Source organism: Haemorhous mexicanus, chromosome Z (genome assembly GCF_027477595.1).
Source record: "Haemorhous mexicanus isolate bHaeMex1 chromosome Z, bHaeMex1.pri, whole genome shotgun sequence".
NCBI lineage: Eukaryota > Metazoa > Chordata > Aves > Passeriformes > Fringillidae > Haemorhous > Haemorhous mexicanus.
In genome coordinates, this window is record NC_082381.1 from 65481069 (window position 1) to 65504163 (window position 23095).

The 23095-nt window shown below is 46.3% G+C and overlaps 1 protein-coding gene across 1 annotated transcript; it reads right to left on the reverse strand.

Moving 5' to 3' along the window:
* Positions 1-1441: 1441 nt before the first annotated feature.
* OTP (orthopedia homeobox) lies at positions 1442-7213 on the reverse strand. Its single transcript, XM_059836550.1, has 3 exons — positions 7177-7213; positions 5812-6221; positions 1442-1972 (listed from the first exon to the last, which is right to left on the reverse strand). Exons 1-3 carry the CDS (start codon positions 7211-7213, stop codon positions 1442-1444), a joined length of 978 nt encoding a protein of 325 aa, XP_059692533.1.
* Positions 7214-23095: the final 15882 nt, after the last annotated feature.

The following is a 23095-nucleotide window of genomic DNA, read 5'->3' on the forward strand; positions in this document are numbered from 1 at the left end:
CTTGCTTTGCCAGCAGCGTGCCCTCATTTCACATTCCAAAAAAACTGATCATCTCTCCACTGCCTGCCTGCCCCAGCCTCCCGCTGACCCAGTCTCCTTCATCCCTCGCCCTACCCTGCTCCACCACAGAACTTTTTGTTACACTTTAAAGGCCAACCACACAGAAAGATTAACAAAAGTTTATTAATCATGAAGTATTAAAATTGTGACAAGTGAAAGGCATCAATGCAAAGTTAAGCAAGCAAACTATCCCCAAACTTGTGACAAAGGACTCAGTGAATACCACAGAAGGAAGTCCTGTCTATTTTTTTTTTTTTTGCCTGCAGTTGAAGACACCTCTCATATCTCACACGCCACATCAAAATCTATAATTCTTCATATCACATACTGAAAATGATTTTATTTATCCATTCACATTAACTTGATATAAACGTGTCCGGAAAAGTCAAGTAATATGTTTTATATTAGCTCAAACATTTATTAAGTAACCCAAAATTCAATAAATAAGCACAGACAATAAGTTAAAACATATCACGAATCGACCAGTATGTAACAAGAATGCTTTATCTACACAAAACATCCTATTTCACATCGTTTGTTCATTCCTCCAGTGGCCCTGCCCTGCGGCGGGGTGACCGGCACATGCAGGCGGGCGGGCCGCGGGGCCGAGCCGGGCCGGGCCGAGCCGGGCCAGGCGGGGCGGGGGGCGCGGCGGCGCCTCCGCCGGCGCTGCGGAGGGACAATAGCAGCAGGAACGTAAATAAATGCGTAAATAAAGGTAGGGAGGATCGGCAACTCAACTGTCACGAAATCAAAGATCCGAAAAAGGGAAGCGCTCTTGCGCGCTTTTTTCTTCCCCCTTTTATCCCCTTTGTTTTTTTACAAAAAGAAGCTTTTAAATTTTTTTTTCGTTTTTACCCCATCACATTCGCTGTCGCTCATTAATGCTTAATCAAAATGGATTTGATTCTCTCTGGGGTCTCTCCGTGCCTTTTCGTGAATCCGCCCGGCCGTCCCCCGACGGCGCCCTCGCAGCGGAAGGAGCCGGCGGCAGGTCGCCGCTCCTAAATAAACCATAAAAATTATTAAAACAGAAACAAAAATGTATTTCTTTGCAAAGCCAAAGCCGGACGGGCGGACGGCAGGAGAGCCGGGTCGTGGCGACGGAGGGAGGCAGAGCCGGGCTCGGGGCGGCCGCGAGTGCTCCCGCCACCGGGCGGGGCGGACCTCGGGGCACAGGGGAGCGCGGGGGCAGAGGGGGCTTGGGGAGGGTCGGGGGTGTTTCTCGGCCCACACACCAGTCTGTTGGTGTCTGATTTCAGATCCTGAGTCGACTCCCTGGTAAGTCGGGTGGGGGAAGGCGGGGGCGCGGGGCGAGGCGGGGGCGCGGGGCGAGGCGGCGGCGGCGGGGCGGGGGTGGCGCGGGGCAAGGCGCCGGCCATTAGGTAAAACTCATGGAGACTGTGTGCTCTAGTGCTTTGCGGCGGAGGGAGGCGATGCTGGTTCCCCGCCACACGTCGCTGCTGTCCGGGGAGCTGCAGAGCTGGGGAGAGCCCGTCACGTTGCTGGGGCCGGGCAGGGAGGCGGGCACCATGCCGGGGAAGGCGGGCTGGTAGAGGTGGGACTGCAGGCCTGCGCCGTTGGAGCCCGCCAGGCTGTTGGAGAGGCCCATGGAGTTGGGCGGCGGGCCGGCCGCCAGGCTGCACTGGGATAGGGACTGCGCCATGGCTTGCTGCCGTCCCAGCGCCGGCGGCAGCGGCAGCTGCGACACGCCGGGCATGGCGGCGGCGGCCCAGCGCGTGTCGTTGGCGTGGAAGGAGCACAGGCTGTCCCCCATGGCGGCGGCGGCGGCAGCGGCGGCCGAGGGGAACTGCGGCAGCCCCGGCGTCGGAAGCAGCGTGCCCGGGGCGCGGAACACGTTCGTGGTCTTCTTGCGCTTCTTCCACTTGGCGCGGCGGTTCTGGAACCAGACCTGCGGGCGGCGGGCAGCGACACGCTCCGTTAGCCACCACCACCCCCCGCAGCCGGGGGCCCCGGCGGGACCCCCGCCCCGGCTCCCGCCACCCCCACCGGCCACGGTAACTCTTCACACCCGCAGCCCCACGCGCGTCCCCATCACTGGTTGACGAAACAGCTGGAACTTTTTATAACGAAAGCGATCGATTTGTCCGTCCTGGGCAGGAGACTCAAAGAGAGGAGCCTGGCCTTCCCACGGCGGAGAAAAGAAAAAAAAAAAAAAGAAATAAAAACCCCACGAAACCAAAAAACCCCGAATAGTCTACAGTTCTGGGCCTTGCGTGGACGCGCTCCCGATCCGCCACGGAAACGCGGCGGGCGGAGAGCCTTGCCCCGGGCCGGCCTCCGCCCCGTGCCATCCGGGCCCGGCCCGGAAACCGTCGCTCTCACCAAACTGCCCGCATTTGGGTTAAAAAAAAAACCCAAAACATAACGAAACCAAACCTACAATAACAAAACCAGAGGTGGTTTAGGTGAGTGGGTGCTCGTGGTGGCACCGTGGCAAGGATGGTTTGGTGGGTCTCGCCGCACCGCGGCCGAAAGCAACCGAGACAGTCGTAAGCCGGGAGAAAGCACGTCCACCTGGAATCCGAGGGAGCGTAGTGCCCCATCCTGCCGGATTCCACCCTCTCAGGCTCCGTAGGCGGACTGAGAAAGGCGGACGCCAATTAGCGGGAATGAACGGCCGTGAGGGAGCTAAATATATGAATAATCGAAAAATCGCGTTCAATTATGTTTTAGGGTTAATAGTCAAATTGCGGCTACAAAATCTTTTTATGTTTCATGGTTTGCTGGTGGTGTAAAGAATCTCCATCAGGTCTGGTCGCCTAAGTTCATAGCTACACTGCATATGCTTTTAAAATGTGAATGTTTCCAGTTGAAAACTGGTGCATGACAGATTAAAATGCAGGGAAAACCTGGGGGAGATTTTGAAAATGCACACATGACAACTCTAGAAATATATTAACCATGAGCATTTGGCAACTTTGAACTCCTTTTAAAATGCAACTAGCCCCTGAAAATTATTAATACAACAGTGAGAATCTAATGGAGGTTGGAATCTAAAAACCTACCTTGATGATATCTGCTGTTACAGTAATATAGACATACTGTAAATGTATTTTAAAATATATAGCCCATTTAATTCCCCAGCTATAAACGGGTGAGAGAGAATGAAAGCGATAGAAAGGGAGACAATATCACTTCTGTTTTTCTTCTTCTTTTTTTTTAATGTTCTTTTTATTTCTTTTTTTTTTTTGCTTTTTATTTCTTTCTTTTTTTTTTTTTTTTTTTAAGAAGCCGAAGCTTTATGAAGATCTCATTGGAATCCAGCGGATGATTAATGTGAAGATTTGGTAGGAAATCTGGAGAGCTGTATTAAAGCTCAGATCTCAGGTTCATTTCGATCAGCCAGCCGTGAACTCTGGGCCGAATTCATTACACTTTAATAGTGCTGGGAGAGGAAGAAAATGCAATTTCTCATTCCATTAGAAAACTAGAAAATACTCTCAGCTTGTCCCCTATTAAGATGTGGCAGGTGACGGGACCATTGTGGGGGACACGGTCAATGGAATTACAGCACATTATTTTTGTTCATATAAAATATTGGAAGGCAAGCCTGACTGTGCAGAAGTTATTTCACTGATTTAGTTTTTATGTAAATAAAATATTGAAAGTTAATTAATCCGTGCTAGAGACTAATGATTATGCTTATTATATTGCATTTGATCGCGTAATTTGCATGATTCTCGCATTGCTGCTTAATAAGCCATTCCAGGTTATAAATAATTCTGAAATTGGTTTCTAATAATGGCATGCTATAAAAAGAATGGTTTTATTACAGCAGCTTGAAAAGCAGAGCAATATCAGATGTGGAATTGGACTCCAGTTTAAGCATCAGCCAGTTTAATAATTATTTAAATGTATCATATACATTAAATACAGATCTAAAATGAGGAAAGTGGTGATTTATCCTAAAACCCTTAAAAACATGTACAGCAGCTATAAATTAAGCATTTGGAGCATTCTTTAATCAGTGTTGATCCCATGTACTGAAATGAATGTGTAGGCTATCTTTTAACTATAAAGAAAACTGTAAAGTACTCATATAAGAACATAAACTAATTATTATTTAATTTAAATTTGATCAAGGACCAGTGATACATCGGATTGTAAAGTAAATATATTAAATATTTTTTTGCCTTAGATTACATAATGTTAATCATTTTGAAGTGTTAATTAAGAAGGTTATGTTGATCTGATTACTTTTTAAATTACAGAACATTATTGTAAAAAAAAAATTTAAATTGACACTCTATTAAACTGTTTTTATCAGCAGTCTCGAGCTATTAGCATTGGTTTAAGATTATGCCAAGGCCATTAAAACACTTTGTCTTTCTTTCTACAAATTTCTTTGATGTGCTGTTAGAAAATAACTATTTCCATTTTATATTTTACTTCATTTACCACACTCCTAATATTGAAATTGGTATCATTAACCTTTGGGAAACCCAATAAAGTTTAATAGACCTCGTTTTCTTTTTTCATAGAATCAGTTGTCCAATTATATTTTATTTGTGAATCTAATTTCTTTTTTAATTTAAACTAATTATAGTTCTGTGTAGGCTGAGTCAAATTGTTTTACTTTTTAAAAGCAGACGTGCTTTTTCTGTCACATTCAAGAACGGAATCTGTTTTCCTTCATAAAACGTTCATTTAGGGATTTCTCTTCACGTGTCTTTATTTAGCTGAGGATTTTAGCTGTGCTGGCCGATAGAGGTTTTGAACAGTGACTGCGCTGAAGTGCTTTAGCAGCGGCAGTCCCGGTGCACTGTACTGAGCCGGGGTGCGCATCCCACAAGTGCCTCTATTGTGCAGTCTTTCATTCCTCGGGATGGACTCGCCTAGGAAGTCGCTACAATAACCTTATGCACCAAAAAGCTGCGTCTGAGCAGTCTAGCGCATTGCACTTGCTCCCCCTTTACCAAATTTCGTTTACATTTATTTGCCTAAATAGTTTCCTACTGTCCTGTGTGCATATATATATGTGTATATATATGCGCGTATTTTAGAGAACAAAGTGCACCCTGGATGTTGAAGTTACTCACTACCCCGCCGTTTCCAGGCATTATAAAAGCCAGTATGGGGAAAGTCCGAGTACAAACACAACTGGCTTTTATCGATGTGCCTTTTTACTAGCCGATATGCCTTCTCTCGCACCCCACCTTGGCCCTCAGGGCCGTGGCTTGGGCGGACGCCCCTTCCTGGCGCTGCCGCGGCCGTGTCGCCACATCAGCACCCTGGACAGCGGCCCTGCCGTCGGCTACCTGGACGGCGGCCCCGCGGTCGCCACATGACTCCGCTCCGGTGGAAAAGGAGTCATTCCCGGCTCACGGCTCGACTCTTAGCGCCGGGCTATTGCGAGAACTGAGACCGTTCTTCTCGGGCTGTCCCTCCCCCGACTCCTTCCAGCCACGGGTCGGGCCGTGGAGCTGAGGGAAGCTCAGCGCACGCCCCGCTGAGCTTCCCTCAGCTGGACGTTGGGTAGGATAGGGGGAAAGGGGACACCCCAAGGTGACACTTTTGCGGAAAGGGAAGCGACGCATGTCTGATTTCAAGGCTTTCCGATCAAACTGTTGCTTTCAGGGGTGGGTTATTCACCCCGCCGTCGGGCTGAGGTTTGGGGCACCCACCCCCCCTCCCCGTTGTGCCTGGCCTCGCCGCCGGCCGGCCGCGCAGCCGTCGGTGCGACTGGGGAAGGGCCGGCAGGCACTGCGCGGGGGCGGCTTTTCATACCTGCACCCGGGACTCGGTGAGACCGATGCGCAGGGCCAGCTCCTCCCGCATGAAGATGTCCGGGTAGTGAGTCTTGGCGAAGCTCCTCTCCAGCTCGTTGAGCTGCGCCGGCGTGAAGCGAGTGCGGTGCCGCTTCTGCTTCTGCTGACCCTGCTGCTGCCCGGCCTGGCTGGAGTTCTGGCCGCCCTGCTGGCCTTGCTGCTTGTCAGGGTCTTTGGCGCTGACGGCTAGGGAGCTGGGGTTGGATCCCACTGTGGTGATGTCCTCTCCCGGCAGCAGGGTGGTCCCTTCCACCGTGTCCGAGTTGGGAGCCATGTCTCCCGGGTGTCCCCCCGGATCCGAGCCCCCGACGCCCAGCCGACACTTGACCGCCTCCCGGTGTCCCAGCAGCTCGGCCGCGTCTTTCATCCCTGCGGAAGCAAAGAGCGGCAGTCACTCGGCTGCAGCTGAGCATAGATCCATCAGAGCCCCTCTCCTGTGCACTGAACTGGAGAGAGACATCCAAGCACCGCCACCGCCTCCCCACCGCCGTCCCCGACCGGCCGCCCGCCAGACCCGCAGCCCTGCTCGGCTCCACGACACGCAGACACCCTGGCCCGGCGCGACACGGGCAGAGGGGAGAAAACTTTACATCGAGCTGCTCCTCTTCCTGCTGAAATAACCAGTTCCCTGCCCGGCCTTCCCTTGCAAGACCAAGGGAAGGGAAGAGGAGGAGAGCAAGTTTTCACGGGTTCAACTTGGGTTTTCCAGCGGAGCTGGTAAGAGAAAGAGACGGAGAGAAAGAAATAAGGCTCGAGCCGCCCTGTTGCCGGGAGCGTTACCTCCCCGCCAGATGCGCGGGGACCTCGGTCTGTCTGGCCGATCTTTCCCCTCTCCTCCTTCCGCTTCTCTAAACAAACTCATGAATAACCATAAACAGATAGATACAGGTATTTCTCCCTTTTTTTTTTCTTTTTTTCCTTTTTTTTTTTTTTTTTTAAGGAAAAGGCGGGAGAAAAGCAAACCGGTGAGCAAGAAAAGGCCACACAGAACTCCGTAAACACCATCGAGCTCATCTGTCCTAAAATAATAATCATCATAATAATAATGTGTAGGTATGTATATAAAAACTGGGGAGAGAAAAATTAAATGATCCACAACTCGCTGTAGATCTACATACACCGTAGGTCTCACTCTCTTCTTTTTTATGTTAAATCAAATTAAACTTTAATACAGTACAATTACTTTTAAAGGAATTAGCCCATTTAGAACGCATTAAGGTAAAATAAGGAACAAATTGTCAATTTCCTGCCCCGGCTTCCTCCCCGCTCGCCGCCGCAGCCGGTGCAGCCGCCGTAGGGCGGGGGGGTGCCGGGGGAAACTCACCGAGACGGGCGTCCAGGAGGTCGGCGTGAGACAGCATCGCGCACCGCTCCAGGGCGAAGGCTGTTCCCCCCCAAATTTTAGCGGCCTTAAGTTATTTAAAATAGATATAAGATATGAGATATATATATATAGATATATATATATAGATCGTCTAAATGAAAGAAAATTCGGTGTGTGGTTAAAAAGGGGGTCTCTTGCATTATAATGTCCTTTAGAGAGACGGGGAGGTGCTTAACACTTCAATGAACCCGTGAGCAGCTCGGCGCGGGGACCAATCAGGAGGGCAGCCTGCAAATGTCAGCGCCCGGAGCGCCCCGCTCCGCCCGCCCGCCGCCCGCCCGCTGCCGCCGCCCAGGCCTCCCGCCGCCCCGGCCCGGCCCGGCCCGCACCGCGCCCGCGCTCCCTTACCCTGCTCCGCTCGCCTTGGCCACCCGCCTTCTCCTTCTCTCCTTCTCTACCATATGTACATTTGCCACACTCGTCCGCTCCGGGTCGCCCCTGATTTACCGGCTTTTATTGTTTTTAATGCCTCCTCGGAGCGCACCCTCTCACCGATCAGTCTCCCGAGGGTCTCGCAGGCTCAGAGCCCACCGAGGGCTGCGAGCGGGGCAGACGTGCGGCGAGGTCGGGCAGCGCCGGCCCCGCTGGCCGGCGGCCCCGGGGAACCGGGGGCGGGAGCGGCTGGGGAAACTGCAGCCAGGCTTTCTTTCACCCAAGCCCCGACGGCTCCAGGGCGTCGAGGAAAGAGAAACTTGCCCGAGTTCCCGCAGCGGGCCGTGATGCACAGGCTCGCCTGGCCCCCGGGGCTGCCCGCCACCTCGGCCCGGCCCTGCTCGGTGCCAAGGCAGAGCGCAACGAGGGGCAAAGGAGCCCAGCATCACTCGTCCCAGCCGCCCGGGGAGCTCTGCCTCCCTGGGATTTGAGCGCCCGTAAACCCTATTTTTCGGGGAAAGTTTCCAAGTTCGGCTAGCCTACAAACTCAACTTAAAGCAGTAAATAAAGTTAAATGCTTTTTATTTTCCTCTTGAATATATTAAACTACTTGAACAATTTAAAGTGCTTTGCAGAAGTGAAGCGAACCATTTCTAATGTTCTGATTTTTCAAAGCCAGCCAACAACAAAGTTTAGATTAGTAATATATTTCTAACCAGAGTAATTTTCAAGATCATTAGGCATTTATGTAATTAGTGCCAAATCTATAAGCTTTTATTACGATTATTAGAGTAAAATCAGTATAAATTTGTACTAATTTACTACTGTTTAGACTTGGCTGTCAAGCCAAGAGGTTCTTATTGTAAATGATAACTGAGGAAATTAAGTGCAAAATTCTGTACCATTTCTGATCCGCTCCTAAACAATCCGTTTCAATTGTATTTGTAGCAGAACATAATGCCCTTTTAAAGTTATTTGACTTGTATTTTTATTTGCAAAACAAGAAAAATACCCTCTACGCGGGCACAATGAAAACTGATATTTACTACTTCCAACTTGATTAACATTGATTTTTAATTCAAAAGTGATGCAATTAAGATTATTCATTTAGTGCAAATAAAGCTTCCACCAAAAAGCGAGCCCAGTGAAGTCTATGTTAAATAAAACGGAGCCAATGGCTTTTTTTTTCGCCATCCAATTGACTTACACGAATCACTGTAAATACTGCATGCGAACAGATGCAAGAGTGGTTTTGTTTGCAGCTCAGATGTGCAGGGGTTTCGGCAGAGACTGAAGGAGACAAAGGAACCGGCCGACCGATCTCTAGGGCAGTTTTGCTGCCTTTTTTTTTTTTTTTTTTCCTCCTCCCAGCTCAGGCTACATTGATTCAATTCAGCTTTCGAGACCTCGGGCTGTTGGGAAGATCCTGGGCGCTCGGGAACGGCCGCTCAGAGCAGGGAGAGAGACCCAGGGCCGGGCCACAGTTTAGCCGGAGACAGAGAGAGAAAGAAAGGAGATGGAGGTGGGGTGGGATTTTCGGGATTATTATTTTTCCCCGGCTGGATGGGTGACTGGGGAGACAGCACATTTGCTGTGCTTTTTTTCCTTTGAAATTTATTCTCTGTATGCAGCTGTAGGGCAGGAGGGGAAGACCCGGCGGTGGAAACTGCTGGGAGGAGCCCCCCGGCCCGCTGCCGGGCGTCAGGACCTGCGGAGCGGAGCCGGCGGAGTCGCTGGGGAGACGGGCCGGCGGCACGGGGGCGACGCGCAGACTTTCGTGGCTGCGGGAGTCTGGCCTTGCTCGGGCCGGGATGAGGCGAGGGGTCAGGGGCTGGCCGGGTAGTCAGGGGTTCAGTTTTAGCTGTGTGTATCGGTACAAGTGTGCGGGCGCTCGAGGTGCCTGCAGTCGGCTTCTGCCGAGTGCGCCGTGGGCAGGGTGGCAAGGCGTGCGTGTGCTTCTATTCCGTATTGTTGTATGTTTCAGGTCGATAAATAAATGTGTAATAGTTAATGTGCAGACACATCAGAGTAATAACAATGGGATGAAATCAAAGGATTATCAATCTCTGTTAGTAACTGCTGAATAACAATGTTGCGGTGTGATTGATAGCGCGCTTCATTTTATGACTTTTCTATTGCTCTTGATTTTTATAGCAGTATAAACAAACTAAATCATTTCTTCTAAGACTTCAGATCGCAGTCGTCTTAAGGGAAGGGGGGAAATCAGAAGGAAGTCTGCGGGAGAGAAAAGAGCGGACTGGGCTGACACTTACGCGTGTCAGAAAGAAATGACAATGGGGCACATGTAAAATACCCTAATCACATTCCGCTTTCGCGCACTCCTGTTTTGTCAAGTGCCCGAATTCACCTGGGCAGGGTCGGAGATGTATTTACAAGGATTTTATTCCCCGTCATCTTTCCATTTTCCCAATGTAGCCAGAAAACTGCCAGTCAACTCCATTCCCTGTTACAATTTACGGTATTCCCCACATGATCATAGGAACTGAAGTTCCTAACAAGGAAAGGCTTTAGCACAATGGCCAAAAATCTTCAGAGTGACACGAGTGTCTTCAGAAATCACTTCAGAGCAAAGTAAAAGGATTTTCTATGACGGATCCAGTGATTTTTCCTCAATAAATAGGTTTTAGATTGTTACACACACGTAGAACTGGAACAAAGGGCAGTACCAGAAAATATATTGGTTGCCCCTAATAAAATTTATTTAGACAGTTTATTTCTCATAAAAAATAGAGATTGAATTTCGTACAGAAGCGCCTGCCAAGAGGCCAGGCACTGGGAGATCATCTCCCCCCGCACCTTCCTTTGCCTTTCTTTCCTTTTCCATCCCATCCCTTCCTTTCCCTGCCCTGCCCGGCGGCGCCCGGCGGGCCCGATCCCGGGGTCCCGGCCGGGGCCGGCTCTGCCCTCCCCCAACGGCCCCCCCGCCCACGCCAGCCGATCCGCCCGAGCGAGGGCCGCGGGAGCGGGGCGTGCCGCGTCTGGGATTAATATAACCCTAATCCTCCAGCGCTGTGACCCTGGTAAGAAAGGGTAGAGAACTTTCCAAACCCCAGAGCTCCCCCTCTCCCCTCCCCGCTAAACTCAAGCCCTGATTGAATGAGGCTGTAATATAAACAAGTGTATTTAACCAATTCTGCTCTGATTTAGAAACAGAACCTTCTTTTATCGGAATAATTATATTTGGGTAGAGAAACACAGTAAAATAAGGTTAAACTGCTAAAGTCAGCAGGGTGGCTTGGCATAAATGGCTGATAAGATTTGTAATTTGATATTTTATTTATGTATTTCTTGAGCATCCATCCAGTTAAGCCGGCTGCTGTATGCAGAGCACCGTAGGTTTTTACACGTAGCAACGCTCACAGCATTTACCAAATACAACTTTTGGTTGTTGGCCTGTTCGTGCGGCTTTTTTTATATATTTTTTTTTTCTTTTTATTTCCAGACAGTAGTGCTGAAATATCGCATATTATTATTCACATTCCCGCTGTTCAGTGCTGCATTGTAACATTGTTCGCTTTAATGAGAAGCGCCTCCCTCAATAATTAACGACCTCACATTTCCCTATTTTCTTGCCTGATGAAAAGAATCAATTTTAATTCATTGTAAATTACAGCTATGCTTTTGAGTGTTATTTGCTTACTTTTCCACATCGACATACCCTAAACACAAATGACAAATCAAACTATATCCTTTCGTTAGGGGTAATTTGGAGTTAAGAAATGGAAAAGCATAAACACGTGTTTTCATTTCAATCAACCCTCTCGAAAATATGACTTCTTTAGAAACGAAGGACAAGGCTGCCAGCAGCTACAGATCCCAATTTAGACATTCTAGTCAGAGCTAAACGTGACGATCATCGCCGCTTTACGACACTAGGCTGCATGTAGCATTTTGTCGCCGCTATAAATACACTTCTTTGAAAGCAACTTTATGAAGTTTAAAGGCATCCGAAGCAAGAACGCTCGCAGCTGATCAGAAACGAAGCCGTCAGGTGTCCCGAAAACAGCCTCCCTAAGGTCGGCGGGGAGAGCTCGGGCCACCTGACACCTCTCCTCTAACACTGTTAAGATCAGCATTTTCGCATTTTCTCATTCATGTAAATATCTGTATCCGGCTACAGAGGAGCCAAAAGCAGCGCCTGCGACTGTCTCCTCGCGGGCAGGCTGCGGGCAATCTCCCGACAGTGAAGCGGTTACTTGAGATTGAAAGGATGGCTTCTATCAATTAATTTTAATCAGAGTGATGACAACCAGTCTTTTATGGGGAAAAAGCTATTTTAATATAAAGGAATGCCTGACGCCCCTGCCCGCTCTTACCCGACCAGATGCAAAATCTTTACACACAGAAGTCACCTCCCCCTCTCCATCCAGCTTCGTACACATGCACATATTATGTATATATAGGCTTTTGACATAATATTAATTTCATAAACTTAAAAATGCGGAGCCGAAGCATGACGCACTGTGCTGTAGCTTTTGGAGTCAGACAGAAATTATTGGGGCTGCCCTGAAAGGGAACGCTGGTATCAATAATCTTTCAGATACATCCTAGTTTAGGCAAACAGCACATTTCCAGGGAGACTTTTGCAACTGAATCTTGAGGAATTTTTTAAACACACACCTGTATTTTTAAAATCCCCATCCACCAGGTGATAGCAATGACAAAATATACATCAGAGGCTAATGTAGATTGAGTATTTAACGTTCTTCCCTTTTAAGACCACAGTTTTAATCCCTTCAATTGCATAGGTAGTATATAGTAATAAGGAACATACATATTTTGTTTGTATGTGTTAAGTTGGCTGCTTTTCTGATTTCTATTTACTCAAGATAAATAATCATATATCAGTTATTCAGTTAGGTGACAAGTCTAGTAATTGGAATAAAAAGAAAACATCTCATCCTTATCTCTTCCTCTAACTAGATATAGCGCTAATAAGACTGCATCAATCTTATCTGGCAAATAAATAAAATAGACAAACAAACAAATTCGCCTCCAACAAGTTAATGTGGTGTATCTGAGTGGAAAGTAGATATTTTCACGCATTCTGGAGATGAGGAGTGACTTTTAATAAAATCACAAGAAAAACAAATGTAATTCTGTAAGCAATTTCAGAGCTCAGCCATCTCTCTCCCGCGCCGTTACTTAGCATTCTCCAGCCGTCCTAACCTTTTCTTTTAAAAACCAGTTAGTTCCAGAAATATGACTGTCACTCAATCTGGGACCTTTCGATCCACCTTCCTTTATTATTTGGGGGGCAATCCTAGAGGTAATATGGCTTATTTTACAAGGATGATTTTTGTTGACTTTTTTCTTTCCCTCCCTCTCCCTTTCCTTTCCCCTCTTGCCCGAGCGCGGCTAATTCGGGGCGTCTATATTCACTCAATTAGAGAAATCTAAAGAGAAAATCGATCTTCCATCTGCAGAAATGCCAGCTTAACAAATTAGATTCTTGTTTCGTGCAGGTGATTTGGTGACAGTTGGGGAATTAGAAGTAATAAGTTGTTGTGTTTGAGACCACCTCCTCGCCCCCGGCCCTCCGCCCTGCCCCCGGCCGGGCCGCGCCAGGGGAGCGCCGCGCCCGCGCCTCCTCCGCCGGCCGGGCGGGCGAGCCGCCGCCGCCACCGCATCTCCCGCTGTAATTAGTGCTGCTGCCCTCCATGTGGGCTCGATTAAACCGTGATTTAGCCGAAAGAAATATAATTATGGCTGCAAATAAAATAATCAGCATTGAAGAGCGATTTCCTTAATGAGATGGAGCGGTTGCACGTCACGGAGTAAAGGGGTCTCATTAGGAGGTGGTAATGAGGCTTGGGTGAATATTGGGAGTTACACAAAATATCTAAACTGCTGAGAACACCCAGCACCGGGCTTGGAATGGGGTTCCCGCTCCCGGCCGGGCCCAGAGAGCCCCGGCCGCTGACCCCCGCCCTGCCTCTGTCTCAGCCGCCCCCAGCCCGGGCCCAGCCCAGTCTTGGGCTCCCCGCCGCCCCCGCGGATGCCGCCGGAGGACGGGCATTCGTGGCCACTGCGTTCTGCCCGCCCGCCGGCAGCGCCTGGAGATGCGCGTTCCGGGTAGGGCTAATTTAAAGAGCCGACAGCGCGGCCATTTTAAGGAGAGGAGCAGCAACGCCGGCGGCTGCCACCCGTTGCGGGCCCGCCCGGTGCTCCCGGCGGCTGCCAGCCCCGGCCATCGCCGCTCCTCCTCGGCGGGGCGCAGCCGGGAGAGCTGCGCCTGGCGGCCAGGCGGGGAGCGCAGGGGCGAAACGAGGCCCCGAGCCGAATGACCAGCCCGTGCCCCGAACGGCAGAGTCGGAGAACGTGAATTATTCCCGATACGGCCAATTAGGGAAATGGATCCCGGCTCGCCCGCCGCAGAGCGCCGGGGCGCCGCAGGCGCGAAGCTGCCAAGATGGTGGCGCCGGCGGCCGCCTGCCGCGCATGCGCGGCGCGGGCAGCGAGGGGATCGCGGCGGGGAGAGGCCCGTGGCGGGCAGAGCGCGCCGGGCGCCGTGAGGGCGGGCCCGGGCCCGGAGCACCGGCCTGCCCGGGAACAAGCGGGAACAGCCGGGAACGAGCGCTGCTCCCCGCCGAAATACGTGATGGCTCTGCCGTGTGGCGGGAGGAATCGCGTTGTTTTGTCTTCTCCCCCCACCCCCCATCCGAAGCTTTGTGTTCGGTTTTTAATAGTGCGAAATGAAGCACGTCTTGGTGTTTTGTCGTCTTATCAAGAAGAACGACTTGCATATGAAGTACTGAAATAAAGGCCAGGGTGTTTGTTATTCTCTGCTTATGCACTCGGTAACTTAAGAAGAGATGGAATCTACATTTTGTTCTCATTATCACTGAAAACACTGCACTCTTCAGCCTGACGCCTGCCATAGATATAAAGGTCAAGTTTCTTGATGAGGAACAAAGTCTGACATTAGCAAAAAAATGCGGGGAGGCAGTGCTTGGCAGCAGGGGAGAGGAGAGCTCCAGGAGCACTGATGGCCCCTCAGTTGAAGACTTGTCTTACTGTTCTACCATGGAGAGGTGATTTTTTTTTTTTTTTACTTGTTTTGATTTTTTTTTTTTTTAACTGACTACCTCTGCGTTTTCACTGTCTAGTCTTTGTAGTCTTAAGGTGTTTACAATATATATATATTTAGAAAGACAGGTATACATACACACACATCCAAAACAGTGACATTTGTCTCCCATTTTGGTACTCTACAGCAATGGAGTCATGCCAGCACCAGGCAGACTTTAATTCAGGATATCCTGTTGGCAATACCTATGTTTATGACCACAACCATGTTGGTTCTAAGGGACAACTCCTTCTTCAGGTTGTTGTTTGGGGTTTTTTTTTTCTTCTAGGAGAAAACGTTTTTTGGGTTTGGGTGTTTGGTTCTGTTGGGAGAAATTGCAGATAATGTTTAGGAAAAAAAATAATCAAGATTGGCAGGAGATTCTCTTACTAGTTGGAAAAAGATAAATGTGTTCTTAACAAACACTCTTTTTGAATTCTTGGGTTTCTACCATTTTCAGAACATTTCTACTGTTTTCAACCATTGTTTGTTTAGTCTGTGTTCTCTTTTGTGCACCAACACAAACTCTGTTGCCTGCACATCTCTCTCCTCCTGGCCAGTGGTTGATAGTTCAGTCATGGTTTTAGTGTCTGAAATTACATTCTGCACAAAGGAGCATCTCTGTCTCCCAAAGTCGTCATGAATGTGATACAGTTTTCTAGTGCTTTAGCTGTAGCAAGGACTTGCAAAACCTCAGCCTGAGTTTTGTGGGTTTCCTCACATTTAAATCTAGCTGTCCCTTCTCAGCTGAAAACACAGGCTATCCACAGTAGGCGTTTACTGTAAGCAGAGTGTCAGAAGGTAAGGTGAGAGCCAGCACTCAGAATTTTGCATCTTCTGTTGCTGGGGAAGCTACAGGATGGGAAAACCAGTTTTTCTTTATGGTCCAGTTGAGAATAAGGTAGGAGATTTTGTAATGGGCAGAAGGTACTTTGTGTGTTGGGAGAAACAGTGTGTTTGGGTAACTGCAGTATGGTACAGGAAAAGTATTTTATTTATCTGTCGAATAGCGACCAGACATGAAATTATTAGAACCTTGAAACCTCCTTTGCCTGACCCTGCCTGACTGAGTGAGAAGGCTCTTGTGCCCATGGTCTTGTGATTGCAGGTGCCTCATTTGTGACAGGCATGGTTGGGATGGTCCTTGAGTAACAGAGGCTTGCAGTCAGCACACGGGAGCAATAACATGCCATAAGCATGGTGTCTGACTAGGTTTATCCTCACTTGGCATTAATGAAGTCTGCTCTAGGTGAATTACTTTCAGCCTAGAATAATAGTTTTTACTTTAATGGTAATAACTATTGGGTAAAATTCTATGAATGCACACCTGAGAGTTGTGGCATGAAAGAGTTTGACATGATAGACACAAAAAATGCAGAACATGATGGCAGTAGTGTCATCTTGTAAGACTGGGCTGAAAGTGGCCTTTTTTCAGTGAGTCCGGGAACTCCATCATAATTACTGCTCTTTTCATGCTCAGATAGGCAATGTGAGAGTGGTTTTCAAGTGGAAGTGTTGGGTTTTCTTTTTTAGCATTGGAGGCAAGGGTGGTGTTAATAATTTCCACTCTATGAAGGTGATGAACTAGAGAGAGAGTGTTGGGGTGTCCAAACTGGGAAGAGACCAGAACCCTATGCTAGGCTTGGTTGCTGGTAATCAGCAAATCAAGTCTCCTTGTGCAATACTGATCTCTCTGAATGTTAAAAAAGTTCTGTTTCCTTCTTAAGCCACATCATTTACAGCTAATGAAGCAGTGAGGGAGGGCAGGAGAGAGTCTCTTGGAAGGGATGGTGACATGCTGGGGGAGGAAACCTCCTTGCAAATGGCCTTCCTTACTTTAGATGGCCCCCAGCTGTCACTGCTCTTCGGTCCTGTGCTGTCCTCAGAGTGTGCCTGGTTTTTGCTCTGCAGGGAGAAAATTAGAGAGGCAGAGTTAAAATAGCCTGATACAGTCAGGATGAGTGTGTTCCTTTTTGAATTCAATGTTTGAAAACAGTAGTGGGCTCCTTGGATTGCTTATTGAGATTCCTAGTGGAAATAAGAGCTCAAGGCAGGCCAGTTTCCATGTAAGCATTGGTTAAATTCTGTTACCTAGTTGTAACTCAAAAGGAAGCTGAAAAGTTGAATATTTTGTCTTGTAACATCTTTATAAGGCTTTTATCCTGGATTGCAAAGAATGTTATCCTTTGTGATCATCTTGCCATGGTTCTGTTTTTAGCACAGTGTATGTGGTTTCAAATAGCTTTGGGTTTCAGAAGGCAGGGTGATTCTCTCTTTGGCTTGAGGTATGTCAGCCTGTAGTCTAAGTCTTGCGCACCCAGAGTTACCCTAACTACCAGGCAATAGACACTTCAGCTCATTCCTCTTCATCCTGCCCTCTCCTGTCCACCTGGGCACTTAATCACATTTACCACCATTCACAACCTGGATTCTAGTGCAGAAGACTTCAAAAAACAGCCGGAGCTTTCAAGTTCCTTTCATGTGTTAATCTTGCAATGTGTGAGATTTTTCTCTTGTAAGGGAGTAATTGCTTCTGCTTGGTCAACAGTGTTAACTACCTGTATTATACTGGCATAATCCTGAGATGATTAACTTCTGTGCTTAAACCTGTCAAAAAGTTCTGAAGTTTGTGTGTAAACTTAAAGTTCAGTTTACACTTCAGTGTAGTCTGTTCACTTACACCAGAGAACAGAAGTATTAAAATGAAATAATCATGACATCGCCACTGGGAGAACAAACTTGAAACACATAGGTTTTTGTGGGGATGTTTTGGAATTTTTTTTTGGGGGGGAAAATGAAGGTAGGAGAGACAAATTCATTTTCTGAATAACAACAAAATGAAACTGCAGTGCTACTGGTAACCTGTCCTTGTAATGGTGGTCTACTACTCTACCTAGTAAACTAAGACAAGCTACAGTTTGTCTCTCTGGCTAGTCAAGCATCTGCACAGTGTGGGTTTTCCTTTTGCCCGCAGACCTGCAGAGCATTCTCTACATTTTCCTGTTTGAGCTTCATGAAGGAGATGTAAACAAGGAAGTGAACTGTCTATATCTGAAGGAACTCTATGTGACGAGTAGTGTATCTCTTTGACATTAAGCCAGCTATGAAGTGCTTTTAATCATAGGCAGCTGATGATGTTGTAATTTTTGAGTAAAGTTTGGTATTTGGATGTCTAAATAGAGTATTGGTCTAGTTCCAATTGAGTTTATTAAAAGTTAATTGGGCCCTTTCTGAAAGGTGCTGCGTTTGGTGCAGAAGGGACTAGAATCTTCTGTTTATCCACAGAATGTTCAGTGTTGAAAAAATGTCACCATTCTTACCTTGATACTCATTTCTGTGAGGTGTTGTGATGTTGCTCTGAGAGCACTCCTCTTAATGGTGAGTTTAATGAAAAGAAAGTCGTTTCCATGTCAGCTCAGATCTCGGCTCCTTTGAAGGGGCTAGTATTGAGGACGTGGGTTCTGCCCTCTTGCCCTGGCACAGTGAAGACTTAATGTGATGGCTTTTCAGGTCCGTCTTTCTAAAAGCTCAGTGGTATTCAGAAATGGACAAGGTTCACCAGCTCATTTCGTGTAGTCTGGTGAACAGTGTATAGGTATTGTTGATAATTACCAATTTAAAATTGGTTCGACCAAGAAATTTGAAGTTTGTTAGCTTTGGTGTGAAAATTGCTTCATTTTCATCACTTCAAAAGCTTTTCTTTCCTCCCCACTGGCTCCATCTACTGTGTCTGAGGATACATGTGGAATTTCAGATGTCTTCCAAGTAGATTCTCATAAGTCCACAGTAGCCAGAAATTGCCACTTGACTCAATATTTCTTGAATCAGTTGGTAGCACTCCAAAAATAGCAAACAAAATGAGAGTTTATTACTGGCATCATTTATTAAAAAACAAATGGTTTCGAAAGTTCAGTATACAGTAGTTGTATATTCTTATATCTCTGTTTAAAACTTTAGTTTCAGTTATAACCTTCTTAATTTAAAAAAGTATAAAACCGTAGTTTACAGCTGTTTAATTTGCTTAACAAATAATGTTTTGTTCTTTGAATTCTTTTCCCCCACACTGTTAAAAAGGCAGTTTCCTCCCTTGTGCTGGTTAGATTTCTTACTGCAATTTTGTTTGAATAGGACAAATGGTATTTGATGCATTTATGGTATTGAGGTCCATCAGTAGGCACTGGCCATGATAAAGCCTTTGAGGAAGGAAGTTTCTTAAATCACTGGTTTGTCTGACAAAGTTCCCTAGTTGTCATCAAGGATTACAGTTATACTTGTAGTTATACTTGTTGTTATACTTGTCTTCGAGTTTTGGCTACTGGTTTTGTGTTCCCCGCATATCCCCCAGCTAAGTGTGAGAATACAGCTCTCTGCTCCCACCACAAAATGCAATGGAGTTTTCTTCATTTGGGAAAATGGCAGGGGTGTGAAGGGTGTCTGTTTACCCTCAGGAAAACTGCAGTGCTGCTCAGCCTGTTTTCTCTGACTTCTGCTGATGGCAGGATGACTGGGGAAAAGACCCCTTGGTCAGGTCTGGTATCAGGAACTGTTCTGGCTTCTTACAAATCCTGTAGTGTTCGGGTGTTAGTGTACAAATCTTCCTTTTACAGGTGCAGCATTGGTTCAGTTTGGTGCCTAGGTATTGTGTAAGTGATCTGAGAAAATGAAACATAACTCATTAGTCCTTTTATGGAGGCACTGATTTTTACACTTCATAAAATGTGAAGTTTATCTTCTGTGTTGAAAACAGAAGACAAGCCAAATCTGATCAATTGGTCTTGAAAGATACTGTATTCATTTACAAATGAAGTATTTTTTACTCATTTTTAACCTGCTCCTTTAGAAATGTGTAGAAGCTGTAACAGAGCAGAAAGCTGAGTCACTAAAAGCATCCAGAGGAATTTAATTTTATTTTCATCAACTAATCTACCCACTCATATCTATCTGTGTAAACTAATTACTTTTTTAATTAGGTAGCCTTTTTGATTGCTTATGGAGAGCTGTGGTGAAATTTACTGCTAATTATGCAGGGGCAGAAGGAGGCCTCTGGATTGTTAGGAAAGATGAGAAAATTTTATTTCCTTTTGTTGAAATGGAGAGCAAGTAGTAATTGATACATAAATAATGTGCTTATTTTTCCAATTTCAACCTATTCAGCCTCTGTTAACCTTATTAATTGAGGCTCTTTCTCTGAGTTACTGGGTTTCCTTCCATCTAATGTAGTATCTACAGTAACTTTGGAACAGTAAGAAAATGAAACTGTTGTAGAAGTTTTTCTTCTTTCTTTTAAAGGTAATGTTAATGTGGGATGGTTCTAGAGTGGTGATGTTGGCCTGAAATGCTGGCTGCTGAGATGTACTACCAAGCAGTCTGCACAGTTCAAGAGCTGATTTTTTTCACTGTGGTTGAATTTGTGTTCAGAAAACTGGGGAAGGTCGCAATTACACATCCCTTTTGCCATCACCTTTGAAGTCTTAAGCCCATAATTTGGATTTATTGTAAGCCCTGATACATGTGGTAACAGAGCATAGCCAAGACTGTGCATGGAAGAGAACCCAGAAGTGGTTCTCCTTTTTATTTCCTGTTCAGTGTCCTTAGAAGTGAGTTCCCTGAGAGATCAGATCGGAGAAGGGTTGTTAAGATGGTTAGGCCATGGAACAAACATTTTGTTCTCCCTTCACTCAGCTTGTAGTCCCACTTTGCATCTGTATGAACAGTGAGACTTTGAACTAAATTTGCTACTTCCCTTGCAGTTTTTTCCAGCAGGCCTCACAGTTCACTTCTTACCTTGCAAGTTCCATCCTTCTGATTTCAGCTACACTTCAAACTTGCTTCCTATCTGTGCCCTGAATGAGCTCATTTGTGCACAAATTAACAATAAAATAAAATGACAAGTGGGAATCTGAAATATTTTTGACATTGTGTGTGTTTGATGAGTGTTCAGAAATGTGAATAGGAAGTGAAAAGTCAGAAAAAAATAGTTCATCTGGTCCTTTAATTAAGGATGACCATTTTCACCTTCTTACAACCCTGTGTTGTAATGTGCAGTGCAACATCTGAAAAGTCAGGTAGGTATCAGTGAATTGTATCCTTTGAGGGGACTCTGGGGATCTCCTCTGTGCTGTATTAAAAGTCATTAATTTCAGCTGTGTAACAACTCTATTTTTGAGTGAGGAGATGAGTCTTGTTGAGAAAGGATGAATGCTCATCTACCTTTTGATGGTTTTCCCCAATGTGTAAATATGAGGCAGGATCAGCGGTCCCTGTGTCATGAGTGACTGAGCTGCCTGGTCAAGAGAAGACCTCTAGGAAGGCAGCTCCAACAGCCTCCATGGGCAGTCTGTTCCAGAGCTTCATTTGTCTCAGTTGTTTCCTAAGGAAGGAACCTGTCCAATATTTTTCCCCCTCATTGTAACTCAAGCTCTTACTCTGCCAAGAAAAAGTTATTATTTTCCTCTGTAATTCTGTTTATGTTTGATTATTACTAATGCTACCCTCTGTACTTTCCAGGCTAAAATGTCTGGATTTGTTCCTTCTTTTGCACAGATCATTTTTTCCAGTCTTTTTAGTAGTTTTCAGTTTTTCTCTGCATCCTTATGTGTTCATCCCTTTTAATTGCAGGTTCTAGATAAAACATTTCTAATAAAAAGGGGAGTGTAAAGGTTGTTGCCCATGTCTTATGAGCTAAACTAATGTTTTGCATGTAATACACTAAAATTCTTCTATATCTCTTAAAAATGGTGTCCAGCATTTACTTTTTCCTGTGTTGGTGCAGTAGAAAATTATTGCTGCCATGTGTAAGTTTGCTTTATTTTCTTATTTAAATATGTCCTTACTAAAAGAAGTATTTTAAATTTTCTACAGTTTGTCAGGAACCTTTTGATTTCTGATATTGTCTTAGAAGATGTTGAACACCCTTGTATCACCCATATATTAAATGCACACACTTGCTATTCTTCTACTTTTGTCATACAGGTCTGTTGAAGAGAACTGTACCTTTGGGGTGATCAGACCATCCAATTTTAGTAGTAAGTTCTTGGTGACTGCCCAGTCTTAAGAAGCTGTGCAGCCACCTCTCATGCTAATGTGGCAATTCTGAGGACCCCAGTCTGTTAGGAGTATGGCTCAGTTATTGAGCATCTTCCTTGATCTGAACCTCTTGAGTTAGACCACGGACTTGAAGTCCCTCCCCCACCCCTCATGCCCCAAGTGTTAGAATGCAGATTGACTGCAACTCCGTTGAAAGGTTTCACCAGAGATGGGGAAGGTGGGTTGCCAAAACAGGATGTTGTTATAGGGAAATAGAAAATCTCTGTGTTGTTTAGGCTTTTTGTGGATTTCACCCAAAATGTGAAAGCGTACAGTTATGTACAGTTAGCTCTTTCCCTCTCCTAAAGGATGTTGGCAGTCTGAAAACATGCTGCCTTCAGAAGTTAGGAAGTTCCAGAGGCATCTGGAGACAAAGTATTTTCAGGTGTGAACATACCTTGATTTTCATCAGGAAGGCTGGCTACTTCCTGTACTACAGAACAGGCTCATTTTTAGAGAATTTAGTGGTAGGGCAGGGTATCATTTTGGTCCATGATGCAGTAATAGGGAGCTAGGAAATGGCTTGGACAAAGACATATTAGGCAAACATGAGAAACCACTCACCCTAGAAACTACTGCCAAAGAAACTTTTAAAGCCTGTGTGGTAGTTAAAGGCCATGTGACTTTCATTCTAAATGCCAGCTTAAGCCATGTGACAATCCTGCTTGCCTTCAGCCACTACAGGTCACACCTGTTTAGCTTTCATATGCATTTCTTGTGGTACTCAGCAATTGCACGTAATTTTCGTTTTGGCTTGTATTCTTTCTTCTGAAGAAAAACAATTTTTATTTTAAACCCAAGTCTACCCAGTAGATTGGGCATCTCCCTACACTTCCTTTTCAACTCAGCATGTATTCACCGTACTCCACTCAATGGCTGCAAGCAGACTCATGCTGCAGTCTCTCAGCTGAGACATATGATCCACTTTGTGCACTCCAGCCACCTTTCCCAGTGAAGGTCATAAAAGAAACTGGGTGAAATGAGTGTCCTAAGACAGATGTTTTCCTCAATAGCAGTTCATATGTGCTGTGACCCAGGCAGTGTTTGCTTGGCAGTTCCATGCCTAGAACACAATCCTGGTAAGAATACAGGCATGTTCGTTTATGGAACTGTACTGTCAAAACAGGTTTCACTTCTTAGCCCTCTATGGTCCTGGTCTGGGGTCACTTCAAAAGTACATCATTCTGACTGATTCTATCAGCAATCTTTTGGTGTTGATCTGACAGAGCAGTGCTTAGAGTGATGGAGAAGTAGACATTACTCTGAATGTGCTTAAGGTACATAAGTACTGGAACAGCAGTTTACTCAAAC

Bases quoted from the DNA above. Each gene is read 5' to 3' on its own strand.
- OTP (XM_059836550.1), bottom strand. From the start codon at position 7,213: ATGCTGTCTCACGCCGACCTCCTGGACGCCCGTCTCG. The intron at 6,222-7,176 runs GTGAGTTTCCCC...TTGCTTCCGCAG, and splicing joins CCTCCTGGACGCCCGTCTCG to GGATGAAAGACGCGGCCGAG. The intron at 1,973-5,811 runs GTATGAAAAGCC...CGCCGCCCGCAG, and splicing joins TCACCGAGTCCCGGGTGCAG to GTCTGGTTCCAGAACCGCCG.